General features: G+C 44.0%; 1 protein-coding gene across 4 annotated transcripts; it reads left to right on the top strand.

The window, feature by feature from the left end:
- Nucleotides 1-257: 257 nt before the first annotated feature.
- Nucleotides 258-20275, top strand: rubcn (rubicon autophagy regulator). Of its 4 annotated transcripts, XM_076725727.1 has the most exons (22): nucleotides 258-516; nucleotides 2515-2668; nucleotides 3221-3304; nucleotides 4271-4430; nucleotides 4583-4689; nucleotides 4954-5179; nucleotides 5871-6296; nucleotides 6855-6902; nucleotides 7482-7574; nucleotides 8084-8199; nucleotides 8390-8588; nucleotides 8826-8933; nucleotides 9856-9930; nucleotides 12964-13024; nucleotides 13269-13401; nucleotides 13546-13691; nucleotides 14004-14068; nucleotides 14345-14583; nucleotides 15003-15064; nucleotides 15179-15332; nucleotides 15451-15544; nucleotides 18285-20275. In XM_076725727.1, the coding sequence occupies exons 1-22, from the start codon at nucleotides 479-481 to the stop codon at nucleotides 18428-18430; spliced, it is 2934 nt and encodes a 977-aa protein (XP_076581842.1). In that variant the 5' UTR covers nucleotides 258-478; the 3' UTR covers nucleotides 18431-20275. The 4 variants fall into 4 exon arrangements, with proteins under 4 accessions (XP_076581842.1, XP_076581844.1, XP_076581845.1 ...); XM_076725729.1 differs by lacking the exon at nucleotides 9856-9930; XM_076725728.1 differs by lacking the exon at nucleotides 6855-6902 and having other exon boundaries at nucleotides 299-516.
- Nucleotides 20276-21040: the final 765 nt, after the last annotated feature.

Raw genomic sequence — 21040 nt, 5'->3', positions numbered from 1 at the left:
AAGAAAGAATGACAACAGCACTGCGAGATCATCGAAGACTTTTACATTCAAATTAAAACTACAAATTACAGTCGGTAATGTGAGAAACAGGATGAAAAAGAAACAAGGAAGTTAAAATGACTAGCTTGAAAATAGGACACAGTAATCGAAGAGCACACTCCACTACACTTTATGGTTTAAGTGTAGTAGTTAACTATGTCCAGAAGATGGCAGTAATGCGACACAGAGGAGACCAGGTGCCGCTAAAGAAGAAGGACAACGCCACCGCCCACTTGCTGATCACAGCAGGTCATGCGGCCTCTACTGTTTTGATTCACAGCTCGAGCAGGCAGGGCAGTGATGGCGGAAGGCTGGAAGTCGGGGTAACTATTTCAAGCTGCCCTGCTACTGGGGTAAAACTCCATTGTAATAAATAAGTTAGAGGTAGTTTTCGGGAAAGCTGGCAGCTTTGTACGGCACTCGATTCCGGCCGGAGGACATGGAGATCTCGGCGGAGGGAGAGGCGGAGGAGCGCAGGTAGGTGACAGCCAAGGCAGGGCTGGTTAATTCACCCGGCTAGCTTTGCGAGGTTGTGGTTATGTAATCAACAAAACTAGAAACTGTATGACTGAGAACCCTCTCGCAAATTAAACAAAAATGTTCAGTAATATTTATTGAATCGGCAACTCAGTTATTGTTATTGGAGCTAGCTAGCTAAAACCCTGGTGGTTTACTGACGCTAAACTAAGGCTAGGCTAACCTGACATAACATGTCAAGGTTTGACACCTTGGAGCAAACAGCATTATCTGCAAGGTTTGTCAACTTGTCTAATATCAAATGTCAACTGATTTGCTGAATTGTGAAAGTTTGGTTGCATTAAAACATTTCCTACATGTGTTTGCTAACCGCGAGAGCATTTACTTTAGCGTTAGTGCTAACTGTTAGCCATCTCCAAACTAGCTTATGCTAACAGCTAACGCTAGCTGTCAAGTCAAGTTGACACCTGAGAAGTGTCGCTGTTTGTGTCGTGAAAGACTTTTGATACTGGTGATGGACATTAAAAACCCACAATTAGGTTTGAAATACGGGGCGATTTTGAAAGCTAAAATGCTTGTTTTTTCTTTAACCGTAGCTTCCAATAGACGTCCAGAATTAGTACATTATATGCATTTGTTGACACGACGAGTCCTGGCCAAGAGATGCCAAAAGAGGAAGTAAAACTACACAGATTCAGTAATCAGTACGCTGCATCCAGAGACGCTAATATGATCTTTTAGCGTGGAAAGTGTAGGACATTATAGGTACGCGGACCGTGGAGGAAGTTGGATCCAGCCATTTAAACTAACTGATGGATGAGCTGGGTACACCGTGGCAACGTTGGGATCCTCTGAGTTCAAGATTTGAAGCTTAAAGATTGTACAAACAAATCTGCGTTGAAGCCTCTATAGTAGAACACACATACACACACACTTAACACAGGTCACACACATCTCCCTTGTTGCATGAATGCACAGCTGCCCTCACTATGTGGACACTGTTCTCTAATGTCCAGCCTCTCGCTTTAGATGTTACATGATGTGATTATTTTGCTCCTCAGCTGAACTCGTGATGCTGCCTCTCAGCACTGCTGCATTATGTGTGATAAAAAAGGACTTGTGTTCATAAAAGTGCTATTCATAGGTTTCATAGCCTTTACTTTTCAACCAGATATTCTCCTCATCCACTTCTCTGTTTCCTCTGTCTGAGAAGGTGCAGTTGTGTGATCAGTTTTCAATAGTGTTCAGTCTGACTGCTGACTTAAGGGGAAAAAGAGGAGGTCCTGGATATGAGCCCGAGCTTTAGGACTCTCAGGGAATGTGACCTGATATCATTTCTGCTTTGTTTCTGGCACTTATGGTACAACAGATTTCCATAGCTGTATCCTAAAGATAAGATTTGACTCTCTGAGCACAGGACTTCTAACTCGCAGTTATGGGAATCAATGGCAAGTGGCTCCATATCAGTTTGTGGTCTGGATTACATGGGATATGGACACTGAGACTTTCCTTGGATGCAGGAAATAACTTTCAAGCGTCTAATGCACACACATTAGAGCCCAGTGCTCTTCCTTTAGGCAGAATTAGTAGGGATAATATGGGATAATTCTTATTGATTTTAAAGGTCACTAATAGGCCCAAAACTTCTTCTTATGCTTTGTTAACAGACACATAAGATCTGCACTCTTGCAAACATTATGTTTATAGGGAGGGGGTGGAACAGTGTCATCTGTTTAGGAGAAGATCCAGCGATATTGCTGACACATTAATTGGTCGTCATCTTTCTCAGTCAGTCGCTGAGTTCAGAGGAAAGCTCGGTTATCCTCCCTGAAATGCTGAAGACTTGATTTTTAATATCAGGAAAGCATTTTTGTTCATGTGAGTAATGATTTAAGCCACAGCTCTGCTAACACCAGCACTTCTTTACCTCCTTCCTCATTCCTAAACTTCCTCTGTCCCCCTGCCTCACTTCTTCCTGCTGCCCGGTTTTCCTGACAGGAGGGAGCACTGGAAGCTACTGTCCAGCCTGAAGACCACGGTGGAGGGTCTTGTGTCCACCAACAACCCCAACGTGTGGTCACGTTATGGCGGCCTGCAGCGTCTCCACAAGGACATGAACAACATCCTGAGCCATGGACTGAAGAATGAGCAGGTCAGAACCCAGGAGATCTGACTGATACCACCCTCCCTCTTGTTTTTTTTCTGTTTTTTTTGGTCAAATCTGTAAGAAGATTACTTAGCACTTTCTATGTGACCTCCAGTCAGCTGTGGCAGATTTGCGGGCCAAAGTTAGCTTTTTTTACCCTTTGCCCTGAAACTCTTCATGGTTAGTCAACAGACAGAACTTGTGTTTGAACACAGGGGAGTCATTGATTCAAGACGCGTCCCCTAACCCCACAATACCACATTATCAAATGACAAACTGCAACGTCGGTCTGCTCAGCACTTCCAGATGATCCATGTTCAATACGTGACGTCACAGTTTGCTTTGGTGGGAGGCGGAGGGTGGTTTTGTTGAACTGAGGTGAATGTGACTACAGCCACAGGTGCTAAGACATTGAAAAGCAAGATACAGAAGCAATTGAGATTAAAAAGTTTTGCAATTAAGCTGGTAAATTTAGCACCTCCCATAATCAGAGAGTATATACCAGTAAAGTTTCTCACTTACCTGCGAGATGGCCTTACAGCTGGTTTTGTGTTGCAGGTGTATTACAAGCAGAGAGACTACTGGCCGTTTGTGTGGTGCGTTCGCTACATCAGCCCCCACCTGGCCTCGCACGTCGAACAGGTATGGTCACGTAAATGTGAAAGAAAAATAAATGACTGTGATAAGCCATTAATTCCTTCAAAAAAATGTCACCACACACACATCTACCCTGTTTTTATGAGTCACCTTTTTGCTTGATTTGCTTCAAAGCTTTAAACTGTGTCGGAATTTCTGAGAGCTTTTCATGTTCCATATTTACAGCAAGAGTGGGCTGGTGTGTTTCAGTTCTGTAATTCAGATTCAAACACAACAAATCATGTGCCTCTGCGTTTCACTTTGCTCTCATTTCCTCACCATTAGGAGAGAGTAAACAACTGAATTACTTGTGGAAGCCTTGTAATGAGCAACACGTATTATCCACACTCTGATCAGTTTTATAGATGGCATTGGCAGATTTGTTTGTTTATTGACTAAGATAGTATGACAGTGAAAATGGGCGTTTTGAGACTCTCTGCCTGCCAGACAACAACAACCTCTGCGTCTTTTGTAAGGTTGTGATGTTTTTATGTTTTGGAGAACAGTCGCCCTTCAACCCCAATTCTCTCTTTCAAGTGAATGAACAACAAAGGGATTTAGCTTAGTTGGGATCTAATTATCTTCATTACGGCTTCTGTTCCTGACCAGCAGGGATTACAGCACGCTCGGCCATGATGTAATCATCATGTGATGACTGGTTGTTGATACCTTGTCTGCCGTATCCTCGCCTGTTGCTGATATGTTATTTTCTCCCTCCTCATCCCACTCATTGCTCATTCAGTTCAGACTGTCAAGCCTCTTGTCTTCACCTCTCCCACATGGGTATTTTAAACAAATAGGAGTATCATACAATCCTACACACAAACAGCCGTATGTTTGGAGTAAAGAGAATCCCATGATACTGGCTGTGTAGCTGTTGTGCAAACAATGTAATTACAATGCAAATAAATAAAATAACCCAGTGAGGACATTTCTTTCTTTCTCTTGCTTCCCCTCCCTGTGCATCCTCAGTTCAGTCACCTGGAGCCAGTGTTAAGTAGTGGGATGAAGAACGCTGGTGAGAGCTACAAGGCTGAGCGCTGGCTGCTTCACAGCTTACAGGTTCACATGCTGTCGCCTCAGCTGCGACCTCTGCTCCGGCATCTGGGACACACACGGAAATACTATAATGGTGAGTTTCGCGTTCATGGTTCAGTTCAATCTAGAGGATGTTGGTGTGAAGTATAAACCAAAGTGAGAAGCAGCTGAAATTCTTGCCTGTCTCTTCTGTCCCACTCGTTAGCTCTCATTGTCTTGTCTCCTGTTTTTGTCTTTGCCTTTCAGATGATGCCTTTCTACTGAGCGAACCCCATGTGACTGCCATGTTCCAGTGTCTGGAAGCTGTGGAGCAGAATAACCCCAAGCTGCTGGCCCAAGTGGACACTGTTGGGGTGAGTCTCGTCAAATGATTTCAGTGCTTCAGTACAGTCTGTCCACTTAGTAGCATTTATTTTTCATCCACAGATTTTTATTTTATTTTGGTTGCACATGTATGTATGTATTGTTTTTCTGTTTTTGACATTGGATTTTATCACTGTTTTCATGCATTGTGTCTCGTCTTTGTGATTATGCCAGAAACAGATTTAAAGTTCATAAAAATGTACTCTGTGTTGGTCTGAAAATGTGTGTTTTATCTCTCTCTTGTCACCCTCCAGCTGTCCCCTCTGAAGGGCCCGCCATGTCTGGGTCTGTTGAAGAGCCAGAGCCTGTGTGTGCTGCCAGGGGCTGGAGGGGCTTGGAGGAACACTGACTCAGCTCTCAGAGGAGAATCCCTAAATCGCAGACTCACCACCTCCAACTGCTCCCTCCGAGAAGCAGTCGCCACCAGCCACAACTCTGGAAACACTACGGGAGTCGGATCCCAAAACAGGAACAGCACAAGTAAGGAACAGGTGGAGGGTGACAGGTGTAGTTTAAACAGGCTTTCTGGGTTTGTTCATATTATGATTTTAATCTTTTGTTTCTTCTGAATACTTTGAACACTTTGGATGATTGGGGTTCAAATCTGCAACCTTGTTGTTATCGTATTTTGGGTTTGTGTTTTAATTTTGCAACAGAACTTTGACCAGTCCACAAAAAGATTTTAGAGCTCAGCACACAGTTTAGTGATGGGCCAGACTTCATGTATTGGTCTCTGTCTAAGTGAAGGATTTTGAGCTTGTACATTGAGTGAATCATATGAAGAGAAAAATGCTTACTATTCTGTAATCAGTTAATAGAGGGCTATAGGGGATGGTGTTGGGGCACTATGAATGCACTACAGTTTGCATGTGAATAGACTGACTGACTGAACTATACAGAGGCCTGATTGTTTGTAGACAAGGTCAGATATTGAAGAATGTGTTGATGCAGCCTCCAAAACTCAATGTCCTGAACTGGCTGTGCTCACTAAAATGGATAAAACTGTTAACATTATTGGTACTTTTTATTACTTTTTAACATTATTGCTGCTTTTTTAAGTAACTTTTGCTCATTGCACATCAGCAAAGCAAAGAGACTGGGAAGTGACAGAGAAGCGGACCTGTGACCTTAACACTGTTTCAGCCCATCTCACCTACCTGTTGTTTTGCAGGCACTACCTCTCCAACTAGCACGCTGGGAGCTCCCTGGGTGTGTGTGTCCAGGCCAGGGGAGAGCGAGCAGGGTGTGACGCCCCCTCCTGGCCCCGTCTCGGTCCCTTGCATCTCCCTCACAGAGCCCTCCTCGCCCACCTCCCTTCAGCCTGAGGCCGGGGACTCTGGGGACGGCGAATATGACGATGGTCCGGAGTACCTGGCCATTGGAAACCTGGGGCAGCGCACTCGCCGAGACTCCCGAAGCTCCACCCACAGCAGTGAGCAGAGCGAGACCCAGGACCAGTCCCTGCAAGGGGGTTCCCTGGCTCCGCCCCCACCCCGACGCTCATCCTTCTCAGAGGTCCAGAGGGGGCCGGGCCGGGGGTCCCGAGGACACACACGCTCATTTTCTGACACAGGGATCAATCAGAAACTCAGGAACGGTGAGTAAAGTCGGAGGTAACTTGCATGCTAATCGCTGGGCTCATTTTTTCCGACAGAATATCTGACTCTTTGCATACAACCACAAAGTCTTCAGCGAACTTGTGTCCTACATCTGCTCATGTGGTTGCACTTCTGAGAGTTTATTGAAGTGATGAGCTCTTGCTTTGCTTGTAGTAATCAGTTTTTTTTACGTTTTTGTGTGTTAACTGGTCTTAAATTAAAGGGATTAAACAGGATTAAATTGCTTCAGAGTGAGACTTCCTCTTCCTGCAGGTGATGGAAACATGTCTGACACACAGTTTCCTTTTTTATACAATGTTCACATTAAATGGAGGTGTGATGTAGGTGGGAGTATACACACATACATCATCTATGTGTTTTTAGCTCAATGAGATGTGCTCGGCCACCGTCCTTCTCAGAAGGCGCACACTTCCTGTCTGAAATGTTTCCGAATTAACATCTCTGCTCTCTTTGCTCACTGTTTCCCCTTCTTGGCTTGAGGTAACTTTCTCTCCTTCTGCTCTATCTCTCCTCTCTCTTTTACTGTTTGTGCAAAGGAGGGGGCCACCGAAAAATCACCATAATAATAGAAGATCCGGTAGCAGGTTGGCAGTGCAGTTCCACTGTGCTCCATCATTTGACCCCTCCCCACCCTCCGTTCTTTTTCCCCCTGCATGCTGATGAACTCTCATCCCTCTCATATCAAGTCTTGCCTTCATCGTATAATGTGTCTTTTGGTGTTTGATGTTCTTGTGTATACTGTTCTGGTTTGTTTTACTCCGGTCAAGTTGATGCGGAGAGGCCATGAATCACTTCTTTTTATTGTTGTGTTACTTTTCATGCACACATTTCTCATGACTTATCAATGTTTTATTGAAGTTATACATAAACTCTGTGTCAACATTTCACCTCAGCAATGCTTGTGATGTCCTGATGGGAATGCTGACAGATTTTTCTGTAAATGTCAAACATAAAGCAAAGCAGGTGTTTTCCTGTATTTGTTCAGCACAGGATATGGACATGCAGTGAAATACAGCTGTGCAGTGTAAAGCAATGTACAGCAAGCCTCAAAACAGCTTTTAACCCTGTTTGTGTATGAATGCGGATGCATGTTAAGAATTCAGTGTTTGTTTTAGGGATTTTTGGTGGTAAGAGGAATTTAACATGGACTATTTCTCTTTTAGAATCGGCAGGGGACGGCTGTATGAAGGACTATAGCCCTTTCTCACCTCAGTGCAGTGATGCCAGCACCCCCAGTTCCCTCTACATGGAGTCTCGTGAGTGATATTCTGTTTGCGGCACTTAAAAATGTGCTTTTAGCGTTGTTAAAAACGAGTGGTCTTGCGCAGTGATTGTTAGATGTTTAAGGAAGGTGTGAGTCAGAGGAAGTCCATGGCAATCTTCAGTATAGGAGGAAGTTGGACAGGAAGACTCACGTGAACTGTTTCTTGAAGAAAAATGAGTTTTCAGTTCCTGCATGTTGAACGCAGCGAGCATGTTGACTGATCCATGAACATGACACTGTGGACCTGAGCAGGAAGGTCATAGAAAGGGCAACGCTTACTGGACACACTGTTGATGATGAAGCTTAGCTGACTCGGTGCATCATTTTATGGTTTAGATGATATTTGATTATTTTATTTAATATGTTCTTGAGACATTTTTTTTTTGAAAGCTTTAACAGCATTTAAAATCCAGCAGAAACACACTCAAGTGCAGAAAGTCTATCTTCACTGTCTGTGTTTTGTGTCATGTGTTTTCGGTGTGTATGTGTCGGTCTCTTCAGATGGTTCCCAGTACGGCGGTGTTCCAGATGGGATGTTCAGGAAGCCGTCAGAGGGTCAGAGCCTCATCAGCTACCTGTCAGAGCAGGACTTTGGCAGCTGTGCAGACCTTGAGAAGGTCAGGACTAATTCTGACTACTTTTTACACAAATTGGTGCAGTCCAAAGTGCTCAACAATGCACTTTTTTTTAAATAAAGAAATGCTTCAGTTCTCCAAAACCTCAGAAAAACTTGAATTTATTACGTTGCATGACTGAACAAATAAATTGTTCTCCTTCTGATTTATAATTTTTTTCTGTATTCTGTAGGAAAATGCACATTTTAGCATTTCCGAGTCCCTGATTGCTGCCATCGAGCTGATGAAGTACAACCTTCGGCGTCAGGAGGAGGAAGGCGAGGAGGAGGGAGACAGCGACTGTGAGATTCAGCAGCTCAAACAGAAGATTCGCCTGCGGAGGCAACAGATACGACGAAACCGATTGCCGCCCTGCACAACCTCCCACCACAGTAAGGCAGCATTATCAGCTGAAAATGGAAAACTTGTCACCTGTATTGATGCATGATGCTGTGGTCTATTCTTCATGCGATTCTACATTGAAAACATATTAGTTGATTATTTACAAATACGTGATTGTGGTGGATGATGAGAACATGTTGTGTTTTACCATTTTGGATCTCAAGTTTTGTCAAGTTGATTTCTGTATCGTTCTTCGTTTTGCCTCTCGTCTCCTTCCTCTCCTGCAGTTTTCCACTCCACTGACAGCGGAGGCTCCAGGAGAAGCTCTCAGGACTCCTGCCAGGGTTTGTCTGACTCTGGCTCAGCTGAGGAGGTGGAGGAGTGTGAACTACGAGGTAGAGAGAGGGAATGAGGGAACAAGGGGATGAAAAAAAATCAGGAATTTGATATTTTAGAAAATCAACTCAAGCATATGACTGCTTATTTTGTACATTTGTCAGATCAGCTAGAATCTTTTTACTTGACGGTGAACAGGCTGCAGCTAGAGTGAAACAATGCAGTTACAAGCTGTCAGCATTCAGAAATTTGAACTTGTAGATGTGAATATTTCAGTCCAACAGAAAAGTTTTGAGTTTTTAAATCTGAAATGTGTCAGAAGTCTCTGATGAATTCCTCATTTGTCTGTGTGAATGACGTTGTTTCTGCTCATAATTCATAATCTCATCACCACGCTTGCTTCCGGTTGCTCACCAATCATGTCATATTTTACCATGGACCATAAACATGGAGGTCTGAGTACAAAAGTCACAGTATGATCATCTGCAGTGTCGGCAACTATAAAATGTTTTTACTAGTGTCACTATTTACTCAGACCTTACAGCCATGTGAGTCAGCATATCTAGGATTTATGTGGCCATGATAACTTGAAAGGGTTTGATCTGGAAAAGCTTCTGGTGTATTCCAGGCAGTGGTCACCCGCCATTTTGAAACGTGGCTACGAGTTAAGCCAATAGATTGCTGTTTTTTGTGACAAATAGCAACTGCAGGATACTAATCATAAAAAAAAATCTGAAAATGGATTGCTTTGATACTATTAACATGGGTTTTCAAATGTGCATGTACTTTACAGCTGCACGTCTTGGTACTGCGGTGTGAGCACAGAAAGTTTATTGTATCTTGGGGCTGTATAACTGCATGACTTCCACATGTACTGTGCCCGTGCAGAGTTACTGTGACACTGACACACAGCTCTGTGGAGTGTTGAAATGTGCATGCATGTGGTGAAGGATGTGCTGAGTGTTAGTTTCTGTCTCTCAGATGGCTGTGAGGGCCAGTCCCTGCTGGCGGTGTCTCAGAACGGCCTCTCCCTATCACTCGCCTCCCTCTTCTCAGGTATCTGCAGGCTGGACAGGTGGACGAGGCTCCACAGCTACATGTAGACATGCAGCCCTGCTCCTCTGAGAGGAAGCTGATGGCTCCGCTCCAAATGAAGAGTTTCCGCCTTTTAATCCCCCCTGCTAATTTGGGTCACACTTCAGCTGCAACTCTTGCCTTTTCCAGCCCATTTTTAGTCTTTGTTTAATCATACTGATCAATTCTGTACAAATCTTCCAGTGTCCACAACTCTCAGTAAGTTAAAGGCACTTTAGATGTGCAGATACTCTTATTTTTTAGCCAATCCATGTACTAACTTTCACTTTGATTGACTGATTCCGCATGAGTGTACTTGCACAGGAAGTCATGCAGTACCAGCCTGAAGAAAGGGAATGAGGAATTACTAAAACGAAAGCACAAGTACTAAGCAAGCTGTTCTTGCACAGGCATGTCTGAAGAATGTAACATCAGTGTAGTATATTGTTGTACTAACATTTGATTTTGGGTAGATTTACCCAGATTTGCTGTCGTGAAGACTAACAAGTAGTAGTAGTTTAATGATAATATACACAATTTTTGAACAGAAGTTATCAGTATGATGGACAAAAGATGGGAACAACATGATCCAGGCCAGAACTGGTGCTGCGTTAGTGTGCAAGCTCCACGTTGAGCCATCGTCCTCAGGCCTTTTGAAGCTGCTCCAGCTGTCATTAAGAAGTTATTGCCCATACTACCACATTCCTACTGTAATAATATTCAGCTCTTGAAAGGGACAAAACAGTTGTTTTGCTTCAGCGGCCATGAATAAAAGATGAAAAAGATCTTTTTTCCAGTATGGCTCTTCAGAATTCCTCAAAAAACCTCTCCAAGCAGGGCGGGTTTGAGTCGAGCCAGCTGCCTTCTCACCTCACCTGAATTGTGCACGTGGCTGTTTGTGTTGGTGCTTGTTGCTCAGAGCTCTGGGGTTTTGGTGGTGCAGTAGGACAAATGTGCCTGTACCTGTAAGAAGTCAGGGAGGAGACGAGTGATAACAAGTGGCATTCATCGACAACTGTTTATTAATCGCTCGTTCATTCATCTATCCATCCAACCCATTACTCATTCCCTTTTAATGTGGCTCCAGTGAGGATGGGGTGTGATTGCTGTCACATACACTTCCTTCCACCTTGTTGTTCCTTTTTAAAGTCAAACCAGTGTTGGTTGTCTCTCTTTGAACAGTCAGGCTTCTGCTTTGCCTGGTGGCAGAGTGATGATTTTGTCAGGGGCACACAGTCTGAGACGTATTTTGACTAATTACAGTGTAAGACCAGATATTATTCGGGATTTTGGCTGTGATAATATTGCAATATTGAATTTTTTTCCCCTGCTCCGCATTAAGTGATACATTTTTCTGGTTATATTTCAGCTCAGTGAAACGAACATTGAATGCGTCTGTCCAGCCTAATAACTCCAAATGATTTATAGTTAATTTCATCCCTTAACCAAAATAACCTCAACCTAATTATGATCCAACAGACCTGAGCTCGACCTGAATCATTTGCCTTTTAGACCTGATTAGATGAAAATTGACAGTACTGTAACAGGAAATAGGCGGGTGTTACACGTATTCTATAAAATCACACATTTACATGAGAAGTTTGGTATCATAACCACATTTTTCATGATTGCTCTTAAAAATGTTCTTGTGTGTGAACTGGTCATTTGATAGTTGAATTGGTGAGTCCTCGTCTGACTGAGGGCATGGACGGGTGTGTCCCCGTACTCACGGACCACAGTGCAATTTCCTTTGAAGCAATGTTACCAGCAGGCTTCCTCAAAGTGTTTTATAGCAGAGGTGGGCGATCTCGCATGAAACAAACGCCACACTCTGCAGGCAGTAAAATATATACAGTTTTATGAAATTAAACATTAACCTTAAGGGTAAACAATCAGAACAATCAATACGAGATATGTGAGGATATCAGGATTTTACTACCTTGGCAAAACAAATTCCTGCACAGTGTCTGGTGGTGATTTAGAGCTTATAATAAAGAAGGAAAAAATGTGATTGTGCTTAATTATTTACTTAAGTGCCTTCTTGCCTAATGCCAGTGACAAAATGCTCCTCTCAGTTACTCCACACTAACTGTGCTGCAATCACACCTCGCTCCTCTGGACACACAATCACTGACAGCCAGCCGCCGTGCCCTGTCTGCACTCATGTGCTTTTTGCTGTGTGCCACTGATGAAAATTGTCCTGTGCTTGTTGTGTCACAGTAGTCAGACTGCCCAAACCGTAAATCCAAACGAAGCTAGAGATTTATCAGACAGATTATGTCACATGATCTTCACACACTATTCTGATTAGTTTTTATGTAACTATAATTGTGACAGTCAGTCTAATTGAAACTATTTCTGCACACTAAGCACATTTGTTGAACTCTGCAGCCGACCAGCTTTGACTGACTGTAATCCAGAAGGCCTCTGAATCTAACCAGTGTTTCATTTGAGTAAACAAGAATGTCCTGATAGAAAGAAACCGTTGTAGTCGCACAAGAAGTCATGCAGGCGTTCTCCTGTTCTACCAAACCTGTGCTGCTTATTGTCTTTGTTTACATGTTGTTTGTGCCGTGCTACATGAAAACATGGCAGCAGTGCTCTGCCTTTCAATCTCTCTGACTTTCCTGCATACTACCGCCTAAATTACATTTAAAAGCATGCAACCTGCTCTTCAGTATCTTTAAGAAGTAGCTGCCTTCTTATAGTTCTCTTGTTTTATTCTTCTGTAATTAATTTCTTCTCAACGCATTGAATCCTGCTGAGCTGTAGCAAATAGTGCCATCTGACCTGTGGTGAGAAATCAACACCATCCACCAGTCAAGTGCTGCTACATTTTCAAATTCATCAATCATCTGACAGTTATTTCCAATTCTAAAAATCAGAACATTTGGATTTTACTATACAAGTATTACAAATCTTTTAGTATCAACGGCTGGTGGATCAAGTGTCTCTGTAAGGCTGGTACACTGCTGCTAAGGAGTTACATCTCTTTTATTTTACTTTGTCTTCCAGATGCGGACATCAAACGCAGCGTAAGCTCCAGCGGCAGGTCTTTCCTCAGCTCAGAGTCGATGTAAGTAACACCGCCACTTCCTGTCCCCCTTCATCCTCCAGTAATAAATACAGAAATAATATGATACTGCAGAATCTAAGTAAAAGACAATACATGATGTTAATGTACTTGAATGTTAACCAACTTCAGCAGTAACATGAAATACGCTGGGGATTTCATGTCAGCTCTTTGGATGAGCAGAAAGTGTTGTATAAAAAAAGTTGTATTTTAAAAATGTATTCTGTCTTTCTTTGTGTGTTTTCAGCTCTCCATCCTTCCTGCAGTCTAACTCGGCTGAGTCGGTGGCCATGGGTTTACTCAGGCAGTTTGAGGGCATGCAGCTTCCTGCGGCCTCGGAGCTCGACTGGCTGGTCCCAGAACACGACGCTCCACAGAAGGTACTGAATCTTACTAACATGTAGTACTTAGCAGAACAGCTATGGCAACATCAACATGCAGTTACTACTATATTATTGTCAGTATAATGTAAAAACTGGACTTGCAGTATGTAGCTCCCTGATAAACACGCTGCTCTCTCCTAGCTGCTGCCTATCCCGGACTCTCTGCCGATCTCACCTGATGATGGCGAACACGCTGACATCTACAAGCTGAGGATTCGTGTCCGAGGCAACCTGGAGTGGGCGCCGCCCCGACCGCAGATCATCTTCAACATTCATCCTGCCCCCAAGTGAGTCCACAGCAGCTTTTGGTGCAGTAAATATTTATCAGCACTTGACTTTTTTTATTGCTTTTGATGTGCACAAATCAGCAGGAGCACAGCAAAAGATCAACATAAATGGCTGTAGTGTGACATGTTTTGAGCTCTCAAATATGTTTGTTTTCCAAGTATTTGGCTAAGTATTCATCAGATTGGCCGATCCATTTGGCCATTTCTTTATTTGAAGTGTACATGAAGTCATACTCCCTCCAATAAAGGTCTCTGTCCTCGCTCTTTGTCCCACCAAGTGTCTGTTACTTACATGTTTTGTTTCCCTGTCAGGAGGAAGATAGTTGTGGCTAAACAGAACTACCGGTGTGCTGGCTGTGGCACTCGCATCGACCCAGGTATGAGCAGCAAATGTTGCAGGGCGCCTCAGTCTTAACATGCAGTTTGAACATGTTCCTTATGATCAGACGGTATCAAATCATTGAATGTCTGTTTACATTTACAGTTTCAGTTCTGGTTCTTAATACTTTCACAAGTGCAGCTGTCAGAGTTTTGTTTCCCTTTGTGGAGAAACGCTGCGCAGAGATACTTTGACATTTTGTTCTCAGACACAGTGCTCTTCTAAACTCTAACTTGAACCCTGCTTGTGTGTCTGCTGCCCGTCCACACTTCAGATTACATCAAGCGTCTGCGTTACTGTGAATACCTCGGGCGCTACTTCTGCCAGTGTTGCCATGAGAATGCCCAGGCGGTGGTTCCCGGCAGAGTGCTGAGGAAGTGGGACTTCAGCAAGTACTACGTCAGCAACTTTGCCCGGGACCTGCTGAGCAAGATCGCCGGAGACCCGCTGTTCAACCCCAATGACATCAACAGTGGCCTGTACAAGAAGATCAAAGCTCTGGAGGCCGTCAGGGTGAGCACAGAGGCAGCAGGGGGAAGGGGGAATTTCACACTAACCACATGGTTGCAAATGTTGGCTGTGTGTTTTTTGTCTCTATTGGAAATCCCACCATAACAGTCAGTTTCAGTTCTGTGTGTTTTTTTTTTTTAAAGCTCATAAAATGGTGGCAATAAACTACACTGTGGACCAACATGTTACTGTTGTTCGCAGAGCGTGACGTGCGAGCGAAACCTGAACGAACAGAGCAATTTATGCTGTTGTTGCCCTGCACACCAGTCAGCTGGCAGGGACGCTGAATATTAAACACTTTAATGAAACTGGATACTGAACCCGACCTTCTTTCCACCATGTGCGAAACGGTAAATCTGTGTGTTTGTGTCAGTGAATGTAAAATAACATGACGGTGTTTTCTCCATGTTGTTTTTGCTCAGGTTTTGAGGGTGCAGCTGTTTCACATGAAAAACCTCTTCAAGACCTGTCGCTTGGCCAAAGAGTAAGATGTCTGCCTGGCGCATGTTTTTTAGTTTCACAGTAATGTTTGAGCACAAAAGTATGACACCACCTGTGTCTGTGTGTGTGTGTGTGATTGTGTGTGTGTGTCCCTCAGGGTGCTGGACCAGTTCGACAGCCTGCCGGGTCACCTGACCGAGGACCTCCACCTCTTCTCCCTCAATGACCTCTCTGCTGTGCGCAACGGTGATCTGGCTCCCCGAATGAAGGAGCTGCTTAAGCTTGGCACCGTGCACGTCGCTCGCTGTGTGGTAAGATAACCATCCTTATAACTAGGAGAGCTTACCCAGTTAATTTATTGCCGTGATGAAACATCTTTTATCAGGAACTGTTGTAATGTAACCAGAGATTCCTGTCGGTCTCTCCCAGCTGTGCCAGGCGAAGGGCTTCGTGTGCGAGTTCTGCGGCAACGACAAAGACATCATCTTCCCATTCCAGCTGAACAAGTGCCAGCGCTGCGAAGGTGAGCCCTCTCTGCTGGTGGCAGGCCTGATCGGCTCAAGAGCCCCCTCCCCCCGCCCCTCCATTCCACTTACCTGGAGGGAATGGAAGATCTCCAAACCCCGTAGGCTGGCGAGGGCCCTCTTCAAAGACAGGAGGGAGGGCGAGGGAGGGGAGGAGGATTTAGAGGTAGATGTGGATGAGGGGGTGAAGAGCGGAGAAGAAGAGGGTGATGCAGCACTAGAGGGACAGGGGCGAGGGGGGGTATTGCAAACTTTCCCATCAGGAAAATGGGTTAAAGCCTTTTCATGGAAAAAAGGCAGTGAGGAAGAGCAGGAGATGACTGGAGGGACAGAGTCAGAGAGGAAGGAGGAGACAATGTGTGATAGAGGAGGAGAGGAGGGAGGAAACGGTCAACACGGGGTGGCAGAGAGCAAAAAGGGGAGAAAGAGTAAGGAAAGAGGAGATGTGCACGTAAGAAGGGAAAAGGTCAACTTATTAAAGGTTCTTCACATAGACAGACTAAAGAAGAGCATCTCTAAAGGAGACAGAAGGGACAGTGACAGCGAAACATACAGCAGCATGGAAAGTCTAGAGGAAGAAGCACAAGAGAGGAAAGGACGGTGGAAGGTGTCAGGGTTAGCGAGTTTCACCAAGGGCTTCTCAAAAAAACAGATAGAGGGGGAAGAGAAAACGGAAGTTAAAGCGGAAGAAAAAAGACTTTTGGAGGAAGAATTTGAGGAGGAGGGAAAAGCCAGGAGGGAGGACGAGGACAATGACGAAATGTCAAACAAAGAGCAGACGGCTGAAACAGAGAAATCTGGAGGAGATAACGTAGAGAAATTTGCACTCATGAAATTGTTAAAACCTCGTCAGCTGTCGGCTGTTTTCTCCAGAGGGAGGAGCAGGGGGGACGAGGATAGAAGCGGGGAGAGTGAAGGAAACAGAGAGGTGGATACTGAGGAGGAAGAGCCAGCCATCGTCACCCAGACCACTTGGCGAGGTCGTAAAACTCGCAAAGCCAGGAGAGTAACCAGAGGCAGGAAGATCAGGGAAGGGACGGAGAAAGAGAGCACGACAGAGGGCGGAGAGAGTGCAGAGATAGATGAGCTCAATGATTAGACTGAGGAAGGTGGAGGTGATGAGTAAGAGCAATATAAAGATATACAAGCTGCAAAGGGTAAGGACTCACAAAGGACTGGTGAACATGAGCCAAGTTACAGTCCACGAAACTGCTCGATAGAACTGATACCGATGAACTCCAGGAGGCGACAGCCAGCAGCTGGTTAGCTTAGCTTAGCATGGAAACAAGGGAAAACAACTACCAGCACCTCTAAAGTCAGTAATTAACACGTAATACGTTTGTTTAAACTGCAGAACAACCAAAGTAGAAAATGTCATGTTGTTCTCTGGGGGGGGGACTTCGCTGTTTCTTGGCCGGGTGTCGTCCTGGCTGTGCAGGCAGACCTGAGAGTGGTGCTGATCATCTCATCTTTCTCTCAGCAGCAAATCAGCTTATTACTCCAAATATCCATCTATCTCCAACTATAAAGTATTTAATGTTAAGAGAACATTAAACGTTCATTCTGCTGACTAGTTGTGCAGTCTTCCCTCCCTGCCTCCCTCTTTAATCAAACCTTTCACATTTCACACACTGTTTCCTCTTCTGTGCTCATTTGGCACCCACTTCTTCGCTCTGCACTGGTGTTGCTATTTTTTGGCTTTGGTTTCTGTAGCTGCACAGCTGGTGCTGGGTCGTAGATATCGGGCAGCTGTTTGGTGGTGGATGTCTTTGGCTGGTGTTGGCGAGTAAAGCTTGATGGCTGACGTGGAAGCTGTCTTCAGCGGTCTAGTTTCATGTCTTTGGCTCTGTGCTGCTTCGGTCTGGGCCACACAGGTGGCGAAAGATACCAAATTGTTTTATCATCTCATCTCCTAAATGTTAACATGTCAGTTTGCTTTGGTCATGAATATCATTTGTAAGAGTAGTCTGTTACACATGTTCCCCTCGAGCCAGAGGAGTCTGACTGATATCATTTAAACACGACTTGAGGAGTTCCCCCTGAGTGAAATCAGCAGTCGTGTTTCACTGAAATGTAGACTCCTCCTCCTGCAGAGAGGAAACGTTTCCTCGCTGCCTCATTTGTGATTGTTTTTAATTTATTTTGGTTTTATTCCAATTTTTTTGTTGAAGGAAGAATGTCTCATCATGCGAGATGACTGACTGACGTGTCAGCATGAATGTGTAATTTATGCCTTTAGTTGCTTTTACATCTGCCTGCTATTATTTAAGCTTCATGTGAACATGAAATAAACTCCATTTTTTAAATTTGAGTTGCCTGTCGTTTTATCTATCTCATCATTTCAGTCTAGTGTTAGTGAAGCCTTTGAAGGGTAAAGCACTGTGGTGGCCTCGTTTGGGAGGATGGGATGTGTTGGAACAGGTTTAGGGTGTGGTGCTTGCTTCCCAGGATATCAGCTTTCTCGCGTACCTGCTTCCTCCTGCCCTCTGCCTCGCTGCCTCTAACTCCTGCGTCTTTTATACTCTCCTCCTCACCCTGCCTCCCTCAGGTCTGACTGTGATTGGCCGCTCTGTTGAAACATCACATCTCGACAAACTGGTTCATCTGGTTAATGTTGTGAACACTGCAGCGTTGTTTGGTTTAGCAGAGGGGAACTGAGAACGCTGCTCTGAACTACTGCACTTGTGCTGTAAATGCTTTGAAGCGTCACATCACTCTTGTTTTTCCCCCCCTTTTCAGAGTGCCACGCGTGTTACCATCGCAGCTGCTTCCGGACAGGTAAAGACTGCCCTCGATGTCAGCGGCTAGCCGAGCGGAGAGAGAGGATGGCGCGCAAAAACATGGAGGAGCAAGAAGACGAGGGAGGCGGGACCGAGAGCCGGTAACAGGAGAAGCTCGGAGACAAAAGCAGATGAGCACAGTGCGACTATGATTGTAGTGACTTGCCAGCTCTCTTTCCGTTCCAGTCCTCTCACACCTGGGTGACAATGCTGGCTGCAACCAGATGTTTTCATCTTTTTCATATGCAGGTTTTACCACATCAGGGCATCAGATGCGTTGGTGTCACGTGAGTCCCCGACAGGAACATGGTTAATGTTGATTCCCAGATGTGTTTTGTATACGCTTAGCCCCTTTCAAACATGCAAGTGTCATTATTTTCCTCTTTTCTCGTCACCTTTTTTTTGAGCAGTGCGACACCCGTCAGCACGGAAAATCAACACTGAATTGCTCTGCGTGAGAAACCTAAGTGTGAATGACAGAAGCCTCTGTCTTACAGGGATATTTTTGATACTAGCCATGTTGCAGTTACATTGAACTCCTTGGCACTTTGTTCTTCTGTGGTAAAACGAATACATTTGAGATTTAAGTAGATCAGAACAGGTTTTCGCTCAGGCTGTTGTGCCCAGGTTCAATATTCCTCCTTCCTACAATTGCAGCTTCTGGCAACTGCTTCACCTCTGGTGATTTTATTGGCTACTGGCTTAGCTGAAGTTTGTTGTTGTGACCTGAAATGGCAGGACCTATTTTTAAAAAAAATGTATTTAAGCAATCCTGTCCTTAACGTTGAGGTTTTTATTTTGATTTGAAAATACTGAAGATATTTAACTAATCCTTTCTTTTCCCTGCTCCTTACTGTCCTGTTTTAAGATATTTTAGTCACGCTTATGTGCCTCTGGGACCAATGAACTTAGACTGGTGGAGCTAGTGGAGTTACATTGGCAAGCTGAATTTATAGAAGGACCGGACTTCAGAAAGGGGTTTCAGAGTCAGTGTTTCAAATATTTTAAATGAAACTGCAAATGCTCCATTTTTGTGCTGCTGTGTGTGTGTGTGTGTGCGCGCGCGTGCGTGAGTGTGAATGCTAAAACATGCTGTGTGTATGTTCACACGTGTCTACCTGCTGTACATGCAGCCATGCACAAATGGTTTGCACCAGCCTCATCAGCACTTGCCTGTTTTCTAGCGTCGTAGCTTTTGGAATAACGGAGAGAGTGAAGTAAATTGCACTGATCCTGTCTGTCGTCGTTGTGGGAGGGGTGAGTCGGGACGTCACTCTGTGGGGGTTTTTCTAATGTTCGTTTCTCAGAACATGAACCTTCACCGTGAAATGTTTCTTTCATGAAGCTCCTGTCACCTGGGTTGCACTACATTGTGAGTCCAAAATAAAAGTTTAGTAGATGATAGTAAAACTTCTCAAACTTCATTTATGCCCTCTTGGACTGAAATTCTTCTAAAGTTAGACATCAAGTGTTTGCTATTTCTTTCTTTCTTGCACTTTAAATTATCTGGTGACCCCTTAGATTTATATTGGCACCCTTTAGGTCAACTATACAGTTTAGAAACACTCTCCACTTTGCTTTATGTGTACAGTGTCTCATGAGATGAACACAGCCTCACGAGAAGCTATGTAAAGCAATAAGTGTGATTTTGATGTCCCCGAGTCCTGACAGAAGTATTCAGGAGACAAAGTGCCCCAGTGTCTTTAGTTTTAAGCAGGCTGAACTCACAGCTCCTGAACGCAGCGACTGAAAACACTCCTCCTCAACTCAGCAGACTGTTTGTCCTCGGACTGCCTTTAACGTGGAGGTGTGCAGAGGTTTAAAGTGCACTACAGATTAAAGTGTCTATTATTAAATGTTAATTATTGTTAATATGCTGACTATTATTTGTGTTAATTTGTCTTTGTTCTTTAATTATGTTGATGATAATAAAAGACTGGCCAGACTGTTGATGAGAGTTACTGTTTTTGTGTGCTGATAGAAAAGTTCAGGGCTGCAACTAACAGTTATTTTTTATTATACATTAATCCGCTGTTTATGTTCCGGATTAATCATCAGTCTATACAACAGTGAATCACAATTTTTTGTGACTTTTGCGACCGACAGTCCAATGCTGTCAGCAGATTCTCTCAGATGAGACCCTGGACCCTGAGGACGTTTGTCATTTTTGCTTTTTTAATTGGCTGCTTTTCCTTGTCGTCATTTCAGCTCTAACTGAAGCTCAGTCAGAAGCCTGCTAATGAAGCATTTGATACAATCCGCTGTACGGAGTTCTCCCCATTGTTACAAGATTCGTCGAGAAAAAGCAATATTGTCAGTAACCAAAATCGGTGACTACTACATATGCAACGAGCCAGCACTGTAATACTGCATTTGAGAAATACTCTGTTTAATCTTAAAGTCCTGCATTCAAAATTTTACTTGGATAAAAATTATAAGCATCCAAAAAATACTCTAAAAAGATCATAGGTAACAGTAGTCATTGTGCTGAATGGGCCATGCCAGCATAATGTATATCACATTCACCTCATGTTTATCACTTCAACATTACTGATGGGACCCTCTGGGATCAGTAAAGTCTTGTCTTAACCTATATTTTGTTGTATTAATCTGATTCTGCAAAGTAACTAAAAATGGAGTAAAAAGTACAATACTTGACTTGCAGAGGAGTGGAAGTGTAACATAGCAGACAATGGAAATACTCAAAATTGTACT

The sequence above is a fragment of the Chaetodon auriga genome, chromosome 3 (assembly GCF_051107435.1).
Source record: "Chaetodon auriga isolate fChaAug3 chromosome 3, fChaAug3.hap1, whole genome shotgun sequence".
In the NCBI taxonomy this organism is placed as follows: domain Eukaryota; kingdom Metazoa; phylum Chordata; class Actinopteri; order Chaetodontiformes; family Chaetodontidae; genus Chaetodon; species Chaetodon auriga.
This window is presented reverse-complemented; position numbering and strand designations above follow the sequence as displayed.

Excerpts from the sequence above, each read along its gene's own strand:
- rubcn (XM_076725727.1), top strand. The coding sequence starts at position 479 with ATGGAGATCTCGGCGGAGGGAGAGGCGGAGGAGCGCAG. Across the intron at positions 3,305-4,270 it reads TGGCCTCGCACGTCGAACAG|TTCAGTCACCTGGAGCCAGT; the intron begins GTATGGTCACGT and ends GTGCATCCTCAG. Across the intron at positions 4,431-4,582 it reads CACACGGAAATACTATAATG|ATGATGCCTTTCTACTGAGC; the intron begins GTGAGTTTCGCG and ends TTTGCCTTTCAG.